The 18143-nt window shown below is 44.9% G+C and overlaps 2 protein-coding genes across 2 annotated transcripts in view; both read right to left on the reverse strand.

Moving 5' to 3' along the window:
- Positions 1-11902: 11902 nt before the first annotated feature.
- Positions 11903-13542, reverse strand: LOC106805653 (4-coumarate--CoA ligase 4-like). Its single transcript, XM_014807340.1, has 3 exons — positions 13461-13542; positions 12669-12897; positions 11903-11916 (listed from the first exon to the last, which is right to left on the reverse strand). Exons 1-3 carry the CDS (start codon positions 13524-13526, stop codon positions 11903-11905), a joined length of 309 nt encoding a protein of 102 aa, XP_014662826.1. The 5' UTR covers positions 13527-13542.
- A 4282-nt stretch (positions 13543-17824) lies between these two features.
- The window catches only part of LOC106805654 (4-coumarate--CoA ligase 3-like), a 4788-nt gene continuing 4469 nt past the window's right edge, over positions 17825-18143 (reverse strand). Inside the window, exon 8 of the mRNA XM_014807342.1 lies at positions 17825-17925. Coding sequence (XP_014662828.1) covers positions 17825-17925 — 101 coding nt within the window. The remainder of the gene's footprint in view (positions 17926-18143) is intronic.

Here is an 18143-nt window from a genome sequence, read left to right on the forward strand (position 1 = left end):
TCACACGTACGTGATGTTAATCTGTATGCACCGCCATCTATTGATGAATATAATTTTTATAAATGTTTAACTTTTCAACTTTTTTAAATTTTTGTTTCAGGCAGAACCACCTCCCAGACGTGCTGATTGTGAAAATATCTTTAGTTTTCCGCTAGGCTGCGGAGTTCTCTAGTTATGCGAGTACGAACTAATTCGGCTGAACAACTTCATATATATAGACAAGTTGGTAACGATGTGACGTGCACTCTACTGAGAAATATCAAAATGTAACAACAGTATATAGGTAAGTGAATGCTGTTATCATAACTCTGTGTACTGTGTACGTTATCAACTTTAGATTACTGATTGGCTTTGCTCTATGGTAAGATTTCAGCCTGACGCAGCAAAATACCACAAAATGGGCGCGCTTGTACACGTACGAGTCGCATGATGTGATAACGGGGGTTCTTAAGCAAAAACGCAAGAGTTATAAAACAAACAATGTTCAAATGTCGCTTTGCTTTTCCATTTTTTTCAGAGCGAGACGAAAAGAATAATTATTATTTGCAAGCGTGCCACGCCGCGGAAACGTGTTTCTATACACGTAGGCTTATAAATTTCGCATTTCTTTTTTCGAAACATCTCTTATCTATCTCGCCAGTTGGTGAAATGACAGCGTATACGTAGTCACGTCATCCACGCACGCACGCACGCACGCACGCACACTTGCACCTCCGCGCGCACGCACGCACATTCACGCATGCCCGGACGCATTTCGGCACGCTTGCAGGCACGCACGCACGCACGCACGCACGCACGCACGCACGCACGCACAGTTGCACCTACCCGCGCACGCTGGCACATTCACGCATGCCCGAACGCATGTAGGCACGCATGCAGGCACGCACGCACGTACGCACGCACGCACGCGCGCACGGACGCGCGCACATACAAACTCCAACACCCGCCGCGGATACACGCACGACCACATGCGTTTAAAGAAAGCATAGGGTCGCGCGCATATACGCACACTCTATAAGCAGATCATTGCAGCTGATTTTTTAGTCGTAAATGCAGAAGATGTTTGATAAGAAAAGTCAGCACTTGGGGCTACGTGACCGAGCCGGGGTCGCGGGATCGCAGGTTGACATGAGTTCATCGGGTGAGTCAACGTGAAATGACAGATGCGATAATGCTATCATGAGCGATGGCTGGATTTTATAGTGCACACGAACTAAACTCATAAGAAATTTGGCGAATAGAAAAATCCACGTACTGACTCCGTTATAAAGAGCCTTTATATAGTATGAGAACTCGCAGTAACGCCATTTAAGGAGGAAGTTATTCAGAGAGAGAGAGAGAGAGGTAGCGAGAGAGAGAGAGAGAGGGAGAAGGGGCGAGAGAGAGAGAGAAAGAGGTGAGAGAAGGTGGAGAGAGAGATGGGGAGTGAGCGAGAGAGAGGGAAAGAGCGAGAAGAGGAAGAGAAGAGAGATAATGTGAGAGAGGAAAGATCGCTCGAAAAATTAGAGATAGAGAGTGATAGGGAAGAAGAGAGAGAAGGAGGGACGGAGGGAGAGGCAGAGAGTGACAGACGTGCGAGCAAAACCTGCACTCGTTGCACAAAGATGTGCGCAAGATGTATAAATTACAACCAGCGGCAGCCCCACAGTCTCCGTCCCCCTCCCCCAACGATCAATACTTTGCAGCTTTAAACCGTGACGTCAGATCCCTCGTGCAGGCCCATATGGCATGGTTTCGCCAACGTTTGCGATCCCTTAATCTCCGTTTAACAGACTTGCACTCGCTGCATCATTCAAGAGAGAAACGCGCTATAGCTAGTGGTCTTGGTAAGATCGCAAAATTTTTATTTGGTACAGCTACTGACGATAACATTGGGCAACTACAACGCCAGTTATCCGCATTGGGTACGACACAGGAACGAATTTTAACTGTAATCGACGAATCCTTAACCGTCATACATTATACTCGCATTCAAACGGAAATGAATACGGAGATATTGTCGCATGTAATTTTCCATGCCCGGGATTTAACCTCCACTGTTCGCATACTAATGTTTAAAGTAACAGCCTTCCAGGCATCTGTGGCACGAGAGTTCATTGCGATTACACACCTCCAGTTATCCCTTTCAAGTTTGACAGTAGCGTTCGACAACGTTTAAACCACAATTGACACTACGATGCAAGCCATCTCCGTTTTGTTGACGGGCCGCTTGCCATCTACGCTGTTACCCCCCATTCAGTTGCGTGAAGTATTACTCACTATCGAAAGCTCTCTGCCCCCTACGTTAGCTCTGCCACACAGCCCCCATGCCGACTTGTTTTATTATTATAACCTCATACAGGCTATAGTAGTCCTTGTGGACATGGGACTCCACGTGATCGCGTTCTTACCTTTAACATATAATGAGATGACGTTTCAGATGTAGCAAATTTTGATACCGCCAGTGTTTCTCGGTAACTCCACTGCGGCGGCATACTTTCACATTTCTCAAAATTTTATTGGAGTTTCACTCGACCATACCAATTACATGCACCCCGACGAGTCTGCCGTACGTTCATGCTTATGCAAGCATCAAGAGGTCTGAGATGTAAGATTTCTCATTTACTCTATCTCGACACAATTACGTGACCTGTCGCGCTATTTCTAAACGATACCGCTCTTATCTCCACATTATGTGACGGCAGTTGACGGCAGCTGGCTAATATCTACGCCCCTCCCATTACGTTTAGCCATCTCGTGTCAGTCACACCCTAAGGCACAAGTAACAACTAAAAAGTTTCTCGTTCAACAACAACAGACAGTTACGCTACATTCAGGCTGTAAGGCCCAGTCCAAGCATTTTACCCTGCCATCATATTTTCACCACGAAACTGCTGTCGATGTGCAAATCGAATTACCCCCACTCGACCGCCTGTTTCACCGCACTATTCCTACGATATGGTCGGACATTTACGATGCGAAACGCCTGTCGACTGCTGACTCGGAAAAACTAATTCTACCAAAAGATGTACCTCCTAGATCATATGCGTATACTGACCTTGACGTCGCATAGGCTGATTTAGTTACTGCTGTCAAGCGCAGTAAACGCCTGTCATCAACTGCCTCATTATATACAGGGATGGGCAGCTCAGATATCACAGCTGCCACGCATCATTTCGTGATGTATATCGGCCTCGCATCCCTGCTACTCACCGTTGTAGGCGCTGCCATATACTGCTATTGTTGTCGGTGCCGCCGCCCGCACACCCCTGAACTCCAACCCCAACCGAGTCCTGCCGATCGTTCGCCCACCCCCCTTGCAGGCGCACATGGGTAGAAAGTGTCTCTCCCTCCCCTACCACAACAAGTTCCCGCTCGCTATTTTCCGATATGCCACTGACGATTCTCGAACCCCAGCCGCGAATGAGTTTCTTGCATGTATTTGTCGTATGCTGCTGAAGGCGGCTTATTAGTAGCTCTATTTATTCCGCGGCGTATACGCGACCGCGCTCTCCAATTTGTCTCACGCCATTATGCCACTTACTGGGCAGTCACTATTATATACTGTCCCGGCTGTGCCACTGCGCCACGTATTACGTCCACCACCGCCATCGTCCCCGCTGCCAGTGGGCACCAGCGCCGCAGGGCAGGGAGAACACGTGCTCCCCGCCCCGCCAGAGAACCGCTTTTTCGGCACGGCGGCGCCCCACCACTGTCCCCTAACCCTGGTTCGGACGACGACTTCCGGGATGACAACTGGCCATTCCCGGAGGCGGAAATCGTGGCAACATTCACCGAGACAGGCACCATTGACGACCCGATTCAATACCAATTTGAGGTTGGGGGATGTAACTCCCCCTCCTATTTTAACCCCGAGGACATCACCGCCATGACCTACGAACTGGCCGAAGCGGCCATAATGTTCGCTATGACGGCACCACCAGCCCCCTCCCCCGACGAATCCGATAAGGATGTCGACCACTAGGATCAACTTCGCGGAACTGCGCATTTAGTTTACTGTCATCCGTTTGTCGCGGTCACGCTAATTCGGTCCCTTAAGGGCAAATATCACCCCTATTAGTTTTGTACGGTGTGTGGTCGAGGCCCACACCAGTAGACAATTGTGTATTTCTATTAATTGTATCGATGTTGGTGTTATTTTGTGGAGATCGCCATTTGGTGGTTCTGTGACAGTGGCAACAGAGGAGAAACAGAAATATATAAAATCCGTGTAAATGAATGCGACTAGTAATTGTCTTTTGCGTTCGAAAAACCTATCATGACGTGTAAGGGCTTCCCCACGAACGGCCAGCCGGGAGGCTGGCGATCAATGTTCACAAAAGTGTACATCGGTTTAGTGAGGGAGAAGTGTAACAGAGTTACAGTCACAATAGCCGCTATCTCGTCTCGCCGGCGCTACGACTCTGTCGGAAGTCGCGCAAATGCGCCGCGGGAGTGTTGTGTCGGCATTCTGACTCTATAGAGGCGGCGTGTAAGCACCACGACTCCAATTGGGAGTCGTGCGAGATGGCGTCGGAATGTGGTTGTTCGGCACTCTAACTTGAGCAGAGGCACAGGGAAACCAAGTAATAGAATTAACTAGATTATTCGTGTCATAACTGGATTCTCCACATCTGCGGTGCCGGGCTAGAACTCAATAATCTCTACTGCCAAATGTCACGGTAGTGTGTACGACGCAGAATCTATGCGTAGGTCGTGGTCGTGCCTGTGGCTATAAAAGCCGGGAGCCGGGAAGGATCGGGAACAACTGCTCCACTACCAGGCACAAACAGGCACGACCGCGATTACAGTTCTAACTATTCGAATCCGCATTAAACGTCGAGTCATTGTATAAAATCTGGCTTCCTCTTGTCTATGGCTTTGACTTAACAAACCTTGACTAACATTATAACGCAAATAACGGCGTTACACGTGCGCCACCGAACCACAATTCCCCCTACACTAGTTTGCTAAACCATACTAGTAGTTGGTCAGGGAACGATACAAGTAGTTTGCAGAAACATGGTTTTTCGTGCGCAGTGTGCAACCTTTGACCTACGTACGTGGAGTGATAACGTAGCCTCGGGCGCACATGGCGGCCGCCGTTTCCGAACCCTCCAACGGGCATCGCTGGCGCATTGCAGCCGCAAAGGCGCACACATGCAGCCGTTAACCCCCCCACCACCACCATGCGCTATTAAGCTATGGACGGTAGAAAAGTGTACTATATATCATATGGTATTGGTTTATTGAAGCACGAATAGTTTAATTAATTACCAAAAATATACGTGCGGTATCGCTCATAGGCTAATATACGCACGGCTATGGACGGTAGAAAAGTGTACTAACTATCATATGGAGCGAACGAATTGAGTTACATTTCTAAAATTCTAGATACATATAAACACATGTCTTAGCTATGGTCTCTGTGAATTGTTTGAGTTTATTGAAGCACGATTAGTTTAATTAATTAAAAAGTGTATTGTATATATAACTATACCATATGGCGCGAACGAATTAAGTTACATTTCTAAAATTCTAGATACATATAGACACATGCTAGTTTCATAACGTTGAAATTAACATTTTCGGGAAAAATCTCACGAACGTGCGGAAATTTTAGCCTATGAGCGATACCGCGCGTATATATTTAGTAATTAATTACACTACTCGTGCTTCAATAAACTCGAAATTCACAGGGCTTATAGCTACGACTAGGAGACATGGATTGATATGTATCTAGAATTTTAAAAATGTAACTCAATTCGTTCGCGCCATATGGTAGTTATATATAGTACTAGCGAGATACCCGGCGTTGTCCGGGGAAATCAGTGGCGTTACTCAGTTGGTGACCGCTTGGTTGAAAGGAAAATACCCAAAAAAAATCTAACTATTTATCTATCCATGCATCCATCCATGTATCCATGCATCCATCCATGCATCCATGCATTTATCCCATTCCATGCCATGCCATCCCATCCCATCGCACCGCATCCCATCCCATCCCATCCCATATCAGATCCGATCCCATCCATCGTTCTCATCGGCACTCCACTTGCCTCCATGCCATCCATGAAATGCACTGAATGCCATGCCTGCCATGCCATACGCACAATCCATCGACACATGCCTTGCCTGCATGCCATGCCATGCACCCTTTCATGCATCCTGAGATCATGCATCTATGCTTAGTCCATGACCATCATGCCATCCGTCCTGGAACAGTAAAAATATAGAAATTCAACGATAAAGACATCTAAACTAGAATATTAAAAATAAAGGTATGAATTAAAAATTAAGATAATAAATACTAAAGGTAAGGGTAATATGGGAAACAGGGGGAAGAACTACTGTTCCCAGCTGGGGACTTGAACACGGCATCCAAGGCGTGTGAGACGGCATGTTCTAGCGATTAGGCACCTGACCGCCAGGTTTAGGTGTTACCGTATGGGATTAAGTAGGTGCATGTTAATCTGTATGCACCGCATCTGATGATGGATATATTTTTATAAATGGTTTTACTTTTCGCTTTTTTAATATTTGTTTCAGGGCAGAGAGACACCTCCAGAGTGCTGCATTGTGAAATTTTTTTCCGCTAGGCACTGGCGGCGAGGTTCTCTAGTATGCAGTAGGAATAATCTGGATTCGACTTGACAATTCTATTATTGACAAGTCCGGTAACGATGTGACGTGCCACTCTACTGAGAATTTCAAAGAGTGTAACAACGTATATAGGTAAGGTGAATGCTGTTTCATAACTCTGTCTGTACTGTGTTACGTTATCAATTTAGATACTGATTGGCTTTTGCTCAATGTATGGCTCTAGGAGATTCAGGCTGACGCAGCAAGTATACACACATATGGGCGCGTTGTTCAATACCGGAGTCGACATGATGTGATGTAACGGGGGGGTTCTTAGCATAGCTCTAGAAGAGGTTATAAAACAAAATGTATAAATGATCGCTTTGTTGTCCATTTTTTTCGAGCGAGACGACAAGAAATATTATTTTTGCAAGCGTAGCACGCCGCGGAAACGTGTTTCTTATACACGCTTAGGCTTATTAAATTTCGCATTTTTTTTCGAAACATCTTTGATCTATGTCGCCAGTGTGGTGAAATGACTAGGCGACCGTATGAGTTTGTCACGTCTCACGCACGCACGCACGCTCACTTGACCTCTGCTCGGCGCACGCACGCAATTCACGCATTTTGTCGTACCGGCCCGTCCCGGCGTCCTGCGCGCCGGACGTGGACGCACTTTCGGCCACGGCTTGCACGCACCGCTACGGCCGAACGCACGGCCACGACACGCACGCACTCGCTCACGAGACGCACGGCAAGACGCCCACGCACGTTACACCTACCCGCCACGGGCGGCACGCCCCGGGCACATTAATCACTGCTCTGCTCGCGAACGCAATGTAGGACACGGCACACTGGCAGGCACGCACGCAGTACGTTACGCAACAGCCGAACGCACTGCGCGCACACATTACACAAACCTCCCACATCCGCCGGCGGCGTACACGGCACGCGATCATGCGTGTTAAGAAAGCATAACCGAGCGGGGCACTCGCGATTATCGCTCACAACCTGTCCATAAGCAGAATCATCTCATGTCTGATCCTTGTTATGACGTAGTGCAATGCAGACGCTGCTTTCTGTCAAGAAAGCTCGCGAAGCACTCTTCGCGCCGGCTCACGGTGACGCAGCCCGGCCCACCGCGTCACGAGGCACTCCGATCGGCGCGATAGGAATGAGCTTTATCGGGCTGCAGAGTCACGTGAAATGACAGATGCTGAATAGATGTATCTATTGAAGCACCGGAGCGTATGGCTGCAGCACTTATCCTATAGTGCACGACGAATCTGAACCTCATAAGAATTTGGCGACATATAAATCCACCCGTACTGACGCAGTTCATCAACAAGACAGCTTGTATATGAGTCATGACGATACTACGAGCCCAGTAGCAGCTATTTAAGGAGGGAGAAGCATATATTAAAGAGGAGAGAGGAGATAAGAGTTGAGAGAAGCAGACACTAGCGAGATCGGTATTAGAGAGAGAAAGAGAGAGATGAGCGCGCGTATAACCAGAGAAGAGAGAGAGCAGCACAAAAGAGAGACGCGAGAGAGGCCTGCGGACGGCGGAGACTGGAGAGCAACACCATAAGTAAGAAAAAGATAGCTCAGCAAGCAGAAGGGGCGAAGAAGGGGAGGGAGGAGAAACGAGCGACACATCATCACTATATATATATTATAGAAGAGAGAGAGAGAATGGGGGAGGGACAGAACAATACACCATAAACCATGGGAGAGTAGACAATACAGGAGAGTAAGAGTTAGACGGACGAACGAGTGATATGGTGTGAATGAGAAGAAAGAAAGGAGAGAGGGAGGGGTGGCAGGGCGAGCGGGAGAGATGAGAGAGAGAGAGATGAGGGAGAATAAGAGGTGTAGAGAGGTGAGGAGAGAGGAGAGATGATGGGGATGTGGAGTGACGGAGAGAGGGAAAGAGCGAGAAGAGGATTCGAAGAGAAGAGAGATCATGTCGAGAGGGAAGATCCGCGTCGAAAATTAGAGATAGAGAGGGGTGGGAGAGAGAGGACGAAGGAAGAGGGGGCGGACGGAGAGGCAGAGAGTGACAGACGTACGAGCAAACTCCGCACCTTGGATAGATCTTACTACAAATCATTCTATTTATCATACTAAGTTGTAGATGATGATCTAATGGTTCACTTTTGTTAAAGTGCAGGGTGAATCCATTGTTCCAGTATTTACAGTAGTGTTATTTGTGTAGACTGAGTGTTTCGGCTAGAACTTGCATGGCTTGGTTTGGTCAGAAGATGGGTTTACACAATACAGAGGTGGACAAACACCGACTTATGCCTCGGTGTTTTGGAAGTCTGACATCATAGTTGTCAATTTGAGTATACAAATAGCAATGCTTATCTTAGATTTGACAAAGGTAAGTTGACAATTTCTAGCCATATCATTTGCGTGCGAGTAAGGCAAATCAGAACACATTATGATTTAACGAAAAATTAGTTCGACAAACAAACAAAACATGGACTTTTACGGCCAGTGGGCCTCTTTATTCCACGCTTTTGGACAATACCACAAAATAGTGTATGAGTCTGGAGAATTTCGAAGTATATATGTATGTTTATAGTCATGTAATATGATCCCTATTGTTCCTATTTGTTCTGAGATTGTAGGATACATGTATATGTTGATCGTGCTACTCATGTTACCTGTTTATTCTGTTAAAGCCGGAATAAAGAGTTATAAAAACAAGCCTCGCACCTTTTCGTATTTAATTGGGATGAGTTTCCGCTTTTCCTTCTCTTTAATGCCGGAGCCCCTGCATACTGCACCGAAAAGCTCGCTTCAAGTTTCGCGCTCATGAAGCTATTCGCTGCGATAGGGCACGTTCGCCCTTTGCCAATATCATGGTTTCTTCATCCTCTCTCTCCCCGCCGCTCTGTGCGGTGCAATGCATATACATACGGCGACGCGAACACATAACATATACTAGTATAATATAGAAATGCGCATCGTGGTTTCTGCTTCATAGCTGTAGCTTAGCTTTGTAGAATATGCTGCTTCGGAGGAGGCGCGGTGGTCGGGAGAGGACATTTGTTCATCCCTGCTGTTTCCGTCTGTCGATTTAGAGATAAAAGTGTACGTATGTGTACGCGAGTGGCGTTAGCAGTGCGTGTGTACGTAGCTGTGTGTGTGTATGCTGGCGTGTGGTGGTGTGTGTTGGTGTGTGCATGTACGTTGTGCGTGTGCGTGTGCGTGTGGTTGTGGCTGTGCGGTGTTCGTGTGCTGTTGCGTGCCGGCGCTCGCGTGTGCGATTGTGCGTGTGCGTGTTGCGTGTGCGTGGGTTGTGACGTTGTGCAGTGTGCGTGAGTGCGTTGTGCGTGCAATTGCCGTGTGCGTGTCGTGGTGCGTAATGCGATGTCAGCACATGAGAGGGATCGAGGCAGAGGAACTGAATAGAAAGAGCGGTAGAAATTAGCGTGGGTTTGACGTAAGCATATTACAGCAAGATAGGAAATCATGAAATGTTCATGCCGCAAGCACATGAGAGCGCACGAACGCCACAACGCTTGACGACGTACACACGTGGAAGAGGGAATAAGTACCTTGCACAAACTCCATGAGATCTTCAGCAGATAATGTGTCTGTTTTCCGGACGCCGAAAGCGCGGATTAGTTCGTATCCTTCATTATCTGGATCTGGAATGCCGGTGACAGCAAAGTCTTTTTCTCCCGGATGACTCATGAAGATGTCTTCCATTTCTGATGGCGAAACCTGCACACATACCGCGATTCTGTGTGTGTCATTCATGAGTGTCATTCAGACGTGCATGCTATTCATGAGAAGATGTATCTATTACGGGAATCAAGTGTGACACTTTGGTTTAAACCTTTGAACACTCGGCATAGAAAGCCTCAGTGTGCCTGCTTCCATTGTTACCACCACTGCTAATCCGCTCCTCAGTTTCGAATTCATACCTGAATTGTGGTTGTTTTATCAGGTGCGATTCGGATGATATCCTTTAGTGTATCGATGAAGTAGATGAAGCCATCGTCATCGTGTAACGTTGAAATGCGTGTTCATGTAGAAATGATGAAGTAGATCCAAATCCAAAACTTGTGTGGTAAACGTATAACCTTTAATAACTCATACAGCGTAGACACATCGCATAAAGAGACAAAGAACGCGCACACGCGCATACGCGCACACGCGCACACGCGCATACGCGCACACGCGCATACGCGCATACGCGCACACGCGCACACGCGCACACGCGCATACGCGCACACGCGCACACGCGCGTGTGCCTACTTCCCCGACCAGAACCAGCCTCTCGGCTCTTACATTGCTGTCATATATATTCCCCCAAAACTCTTACAAACATCCTGCACGCACATGTACCCGTTCTCCGAGACCGCGTCCTACCCCCATTTCACAATGACCCTCTAATCTGCCTAACCTAACCACGTTTACAATTCTCCCTAACACATCAATGTAGCCGCCACAAGCGACGCTCTGTCTAGCTAGACTATGACTAAAACAACTACTAGTCTAGCTCTACTGACTAATTCATGTAACACGTGCAAAACACATGTTACATTATCTCCCTTTTCCCCAAAACGATGACTACCCTGTAATCGATTCAGCGTCCTCGCTGATCTACACTTTAACCTTAACCTAAACAATTCCAAAAAAATTACCCAACAAGAGAAACGTCTTTCTGTCCGATTAAATAACCCACAATCAATACACAAATATAACAACAATTAAAATACAATAGGAAAACACATATGAAGCGTAGAAAACAAGTAACGATAAAGTTCGATCACAATACAAGTCAGAAACTCAACACATTTGGCAGTGAACATTTTGATATCGCTACAATTACTCTCACTCTTGCGTCTTTTTGTGCTGTAACGTACGTGGCGTATGCGTGTACCGACATGTATTACCGAAACCACGTTCCTAGCCATGTGCTCCATTATATATCGTATTCATAATCCTCATTTCAACCATTATTAAACATTAACCCATTTAAATCATTAAACCATTATTAAAACATGTGCAGCACCGATTATTACCATAATCCATTACTACAATAATCCATTATTACAGCACCGAAGTGGACCTGACAACCTTTGTCACTTCCACACATCATACAGCCAACAAAAATACGCAAAACTGATTTCATATTTTTGATGAAATGTTTTAGGCCTATATCACACCCTAATTGAAGAATGTGTTTTAGCAGTCCGACAATATATAGTGTAAACGTACCGTTACTGGTTAGCACAAATTCAAGAAAACGATCACAAATTTCTAAACAACATTCACGCAAAAGATTTTCCACACACACAAAAACGGTCACAAGCAGATATCATGAACAAAATACTGCGTACATAAAACAACGAACAAAACAGATAAAAATACACATTCCTGACAATGTCACACTTTCACGTCGTCTGTCTCTGCTCTGTCAGCCTTGCCTTCTCTGTTCTGCTCTCCTCTTTCTCTCTCTCTCACATAGGTCGAGACTCGACTTTCCCTCGCAGTATCATGGATGCAACACCGGCCGTTCCTTTCTTCACGTTGACGTACTCACATAGTTCACACGCCGTGTGCATATCCACCGTTCTCTCTCCCGCGTCTCGCTCTGTTCCTCCCGTCTCGCTCACCGCCATTCTCCAGCTCTGTCGATCGCTCTCCGTCGCTCTTCCATCTCCATCTTCCTTGCTTATGGTCCGTAGATCGATATAGTAGTAGGTAGTACCTTACGTTGCCTCCGCAAAGGAATACCCAGGTTTTTTTGACTGTCGACGGCGCCAAAATTTAACGTTGAAATGCGTGTTCATGTAGAAATAATGAAGTATATCCAAATCTAAAACTTGTGCGGTAAACGTATAACCTTTAATAACTCATACAGTGTAGACACATCGCATAAAGAGACAAAGAACGCGCACACGCGCATACGCGCCCCTCTACTTTACTTTAGGTAATAAAGGAAACCTCTTTAAAACTTCCGCATGTATTTATAGACATAATATATAACTTCATTCATTGCATTACACGCACCAACAATGGCATGTGAACATAATCGATGCAACCATCAGACGTATAGCATACATGAACAATAACTCACTCACCTGCAGGACATCCTCCCAACGCGTGGGTCATGACGCCCCCTAGCGAGTAAACTGCTAGCACGAGGATCACGTATTCAGGACAGTTGGTACTGTACGCCAACACGACGTCACCTTTCCTGAGGCCGCGCCGGGCCAGACCGCTAGCTACTCTCCTTACGGACTCCCGCAGCTCTCTGTACGACAACCTCCACTCCTTGCTAGCATCAGGCGGTCCAACACTGCGCCCCATCTGAAAATATTGGGGCATAATGCAATAATCAGTGGCATGCACGCAGAACGTGGTTCATAACAAGGGAATAACCAGTAATTCTGCAAAATTAAGAGAAAATAAGTGACGAATAAGTATAGAAGTGAGCAGGATGAATGACGGAAACTGAAACTGGGCCGTGAGGGTGGTGGCAATAAGAGCGCGTGAGCCAGGTGAGCGAGGATAATAGATTGATCGAGGTGATGGTACAGCACTTAACAAGTTATAACCAGAAAAGGGAACGCTTGTTTAATTGATCTATGAAAAGAGATCATATAAGTTGTAAAAACTCAATAATTCGGGGGTGGGAAACCATCGAATGATAGTTCCATCCGATCGCTCTACTCTCATTTTTTGTTGCGCAAGACTGTGGGCCGTATAAGATCGTTTTATACAAAGACAAAATTCCCGTATAATGATAAAATTAAGCTGTTATAAAAATCGCGTTTTCAGAAAATTTTACATGGTGAAGCCATGGGAAACTCAACTTATGTGGATGTAGACGCACGTACATAATGCATGTGACAAGTAGAGTTCGGACTTACCAGGGCTATCGCATCCTGTGACTGGCTAAACCAAGAGTGTTGATCGAGAAAATCAGTGACCGACATGTCTGGTACATCAACATGTGGGTACGCGACTGTGGCTAACAAACCGTCCTTGCACCCCGCTCCCCCCCATCGTTTTGTCTTTCCTATATCATAATCCACAATAATATTAGCCGCATACACGTGTGTTTTTTGCCCATCTTCTTTCTCTTTCTGTTCTCTCTCTCTTCTCTCGTCTCATCTCTCTCTCTCTCTCTCTCTCTTCTCTTTTAATCTCTCTCATCACCTGCTTAGTAGGGCGAGGCGTCATCAGCGGGTCCCAGGGCGTTAGGACTGTCGTCTCCATGGCACGGTCCCCGGTCTCTGCTCTCTCTCCGTCTGCTTTTATCTTCTCTGTCTGCTTCTGCGTCCGCGCGCTAACCTCTCGCTTTACGAGATCGCATGCCTGGATCCATTCTCTTGTACTGCCTTTCGGCTGTCTTCTGCGCGATTCTGCTATTAGCGCGCGAGCTCTTCGTGCGCCATTCAAGCTTCTCTAATCTCTTTTTTTTTTAGCATTTCTTTCCTCCTATAGGATGTCTGGTGGCTGCTTCGTTCCTATTTCAGACAAATTTCAACGAATACGTAGTCTAAGAGACTTTGTTTCGGCCAATGCCGTATTCAAGCGTCATCATTAAGATCATTATATAGTGATCCATTACGATGTATAACGGAGAAATAATAATAGAGAGAAGACAAGAAGAGAAAGGTAAATAAGCGCGCTTACCGCGGACTTTTCATATGCCTGAAAAATGACACAACGGCAAAATATCACGTATTATAAGTGGACGTGAGTGCGAAAAGGGTGGCGGAAAGGTTGTCACAAAGATTACCGAATTACCACTTCGTAAGACACATTTGATCAATATTTCATAGGCGGTCATGCAACACCACACACCACACAGACACACACACACACCCACACACACACCCACACACACACACACACAGGCTACACCACGACAACACGCACGCAACGACACAGACACACCATATATTAATAGACTATGTATCTAGTAATAAATATTTTTGTATAAGCTAAAATTATAACAATTGAACGTGATACAAATATGTGGAAATCTCTTAATAAACCGTGTTTTATATGCTTCTCATTTTGGCGTGCTACCCCTGGTAAAATATATAGTCGAGTAGAGCGAGCAAAGATATACGAGCTATCAAAGCACACACGCACACGCACACGCACACGCACGCACGCACGCACGCACGCACACACACGCACGCACGTGTACGTACGCACGCACGCACGCACGCGCAAACATATATATATAGGCACTTTACATATCGTTTAATAGTTGTATGCTATGCTATATATATATATATATGACACGTGACCACTATTAAATCACTACCGGTTCATTACCCTTATTACTGTTAGGTTAGAGGATGTGACGCGTCATCGGCCGACCAATCGGAGGGCCCGCAGCTCGTGCACTAAAGCTGACGCGATGTTTTGTGGTTGCATTATGTAGGCTGGCTATTGTGTGTGGCAGTGTGGCAATGACATGCACATGGAGATGGGTGGATGGTTACTGGTAATTTAAAACGCATTCTTTTAATGTATGGCCCCCATTCGAATGCGCGACTGTTTTTTAGGCACAAATGTGGTGTCGGTTAGTAAATTCGCGATATTTTTTTAAAACGCTGGACAACATATGTCATAACTCTCATGGTGCACAGCTGAAGTACATGGCTACCTAGCTTTAATATTGCCACTCGGCCGAAAACGGTCGAAATACTATTTTTCAGCTCCTGAAATTCAATTCTTAAGTATAGGATCCTATGGAGAATTTAATAGTGGTCTGTTCTCTGTCACGCTGATAAAATGTTTCCGGAAATTTTCATGACCTGCGAGTGCGGGGCAGTTAATTTTCACTCGTCTTCTCGTGCCTACTGCTGTGCAGAAAGTCGTAGAGTGTCATTTATTGTGTAGATTGCGCTAAAGTTGGACTCGGAGAAGTTAAGGTGTGAGTTGAGAATAAATCTGGCGACATGTTGTAGTGAAAGAACAGCACATTAGCAAATAGAAACTTTTGATTGCAAATAACGAATGCATTCTAGTTCGTAATACTAACGTCAATACTGCACTTAAGCCTAGCTCTCGGTCAAATTTTAGTCATGGCAATACTAGGCTTACCCTATCCCTAACCCTTGTTACCCCCCCCCACACACACACACAAACAGACACAGACAGACACAGTCAAAGGACCCTGCTTTCGTTAAATCTCGTTGTCGCGGCTAATAGTATGCGAATAGTCCTGCTATTGCTAAATTCTACTGCTAAGACGTTGTACTTGTATCATTGTATCAGGATGTTTATATTTTACTTTACGCTAATTTCTATAACTCTCGATGTGTACTTGTGATATAGCTTTCTAAACACCAATAGTAGATGATAGAAGATGGTGGCTAGTTTCTGCACGAGTAGAAAAGAAAACATTATTCTAACTTTTGTCTGACGTTGAATACCCAGCTTTGTGATATTTTATACTGAAGAGGTGTGAACGGCTACGGAAGAATTAGTGTCTTTAAAACTACAGAATTCTTCAAAGGTGACAACTCGCGGAATAGAAAGTAAAACATGTTAAATATTTTTGTTACATTCCTTACTATGCTATTGTTATTATAACTACCTTGCTGATGGAGATTGGAAACAGAAATGATGTACCAGAGTGTACTTTTTAAATAGTTTTTTTAACGTGAGTAATTCCGTAGTGCGTAAGCTCTAATGGGATTTATTCAGATTGGTTGTAAATAATTATTTCGTGCTAATATTTTTGTACAAACTTTTGTTGATGAAGACATGACAAGTTACTTAATATTATGGGCATACAAATGTGACACGAAATTTAATCACCAGTTTCAAGGTGACAATGTTCTATACAAGCGTGTAATTTTAAGAACTGGAGGTCGAAGGTATATACCATTATAGAATATTTTTACTACGCATTACTCACCTTGGGCCAAGGTTCAAGGGTCAGCACTATATGAATCTGTATATCGTATATGTTATTGCACCTAACGGGATTATTCCTATATGCGTGTCATGATATGTCATATTTTAAATATTAGCTGTGAGTATGTGCTTTTATTTAACCGAAGTAGTCGCGGTATTCAATTAGCCATAGCAAGATCCAAATCTAAAACTAATAATTTGTTATAGAAAAGCAATATGAAGAACATGTACAACGTAGAAGAATCGATCTGTTGTCTTGTAAGGGCAATTTCTGTAGTTGGTGCAATATTTAGTTTCTGGCTCTAGAAAAATAGTCAATTCGCGAATATAGACTTTCAATTGACACATTTTCTAAATTTAACGCTATATGTCGCCACACAGGCGTTCTTCCAAATTGAGGTCGCTGTGGAAATCCTGTGCACATATCCTGTGTATTGACAATGACTACAGATAACGTATCGATTGCACACTAACGTCAGAAAGATGCTAAATAACAGCCAGGTTATGATTGATTTTTTTTATTGTAGTATGTGCACAGGATACATGCAATGGCATAGTTAGGACTGTGCCACGTATTTGGTAAAAACAAGCTCTAAGTTTACTTGTATCTCGGGAAATTCTTTGTTGCGTAGGGTTGACTCGACAGTAGCTGTTTGATGTGCGAGCAGCAAAACTGTGAGAATTGAGCAGGCAGGATCACACTTATTTTACGTTTCGAGTCCGATTTTCATACAGAATTATTTCCAGTGTAACAGTCAAAACATCAAGTAAATCCGACGACGAGACCAACAATCCCACGCCACGCATCTTGTATCGTCTCGGATGAGTTAATTGCGTTTCTATTATTGTTTTGCTTGACCCGTCCTTGCGCGTCTAGAAGTGAAAACAAGGCCGCCAATTTTCGGCGAAAAATTTGATTTGTAATATCGTGCGTGGCTATATAAAATGACGTAACACACGGTAGCTTGAAATATTTCATGCGAATCCAATCTGTATAAAAGATCGACAAATCACTGCGTCTCCTAACGATGTTGTTGGTTTGGAATTAACATAAAACACTGCTTCATGGTAACTTTGTCTGCACTCATATAGCACACTTCCACACTATCATCTTGTAAATTCACTTGATAAACTACATTGTTTTATATGCTTTTAATAAAAGCACATCACATATAATTTTTGAGTGGTGTTATTTGTTTCTATGTGGTGGGTACGTAACGCCTAGAATATTATTCGGTTTGCACGCGACATCTCTATGGTATCCTTACAAGTAGAACGGATTATGGGTCGCCAATAAATCGCCAACAGCCAAAAACAAATATGATATATACCTGATCTGTGTGTTTTGCTAGAGGCTTTTCCAAGAAGAACATCCTCTTCGTGTTGCTATCCTGATTCTTTTCAGGCGAGCGCCTATGACTGATCCGACTTCAGTCATTCCGAAAAGCTCTAAATAGTTATGTTAGATAATTAGTTATATACGTTTATTCGGGGGCTTCAGCATCCAAGTTACACGGCACTCAGGGAAGCAGTCCTTCGCGTGAACGGTAATGTAATTATATAAATAAAAAGCAAAACGTGTCAACATCTGAGTGATTTAGAGAACAAAGTATACCACGTTTAATTGACGCGAATTTCCAATATGCCCTCTTATCTCTGGCAACCTA

The sequence above is a fragment of the Priapulus caudatus genome, unplaced genomic scaffold (assembly GCF_000485595.1).
Source record: "Priapulus caudatus unplaced genomic scaffold, Priapulus_caudatus-5.0.1 Scaffold122, whole genome shotgun sequence".
NCBI lineage: Eukaryota > Metazoa > Priapulida > Priapulimorpha > Priapulimorphida > Priapulidae > Priapulus > Priapulus caudatus.

Excerpts from the sequence above, each read along its gene's own strand:
- LOC106805653 (XM_014807340.1), bottom strand. The coding sequence starts at position 13,526 with ATGTCGGTCACTGATTTTCTCGATCAACACTCTTGGTTTAGCCAGTCA. Across the intron at positions 12,898-13,460 it reads CACAGGATGCGATAGCCCTG|ATGGGGCGCAGTGTTGGACC; the intron begins GTAAGTCCGAAC and ends CAATATTTTCAG.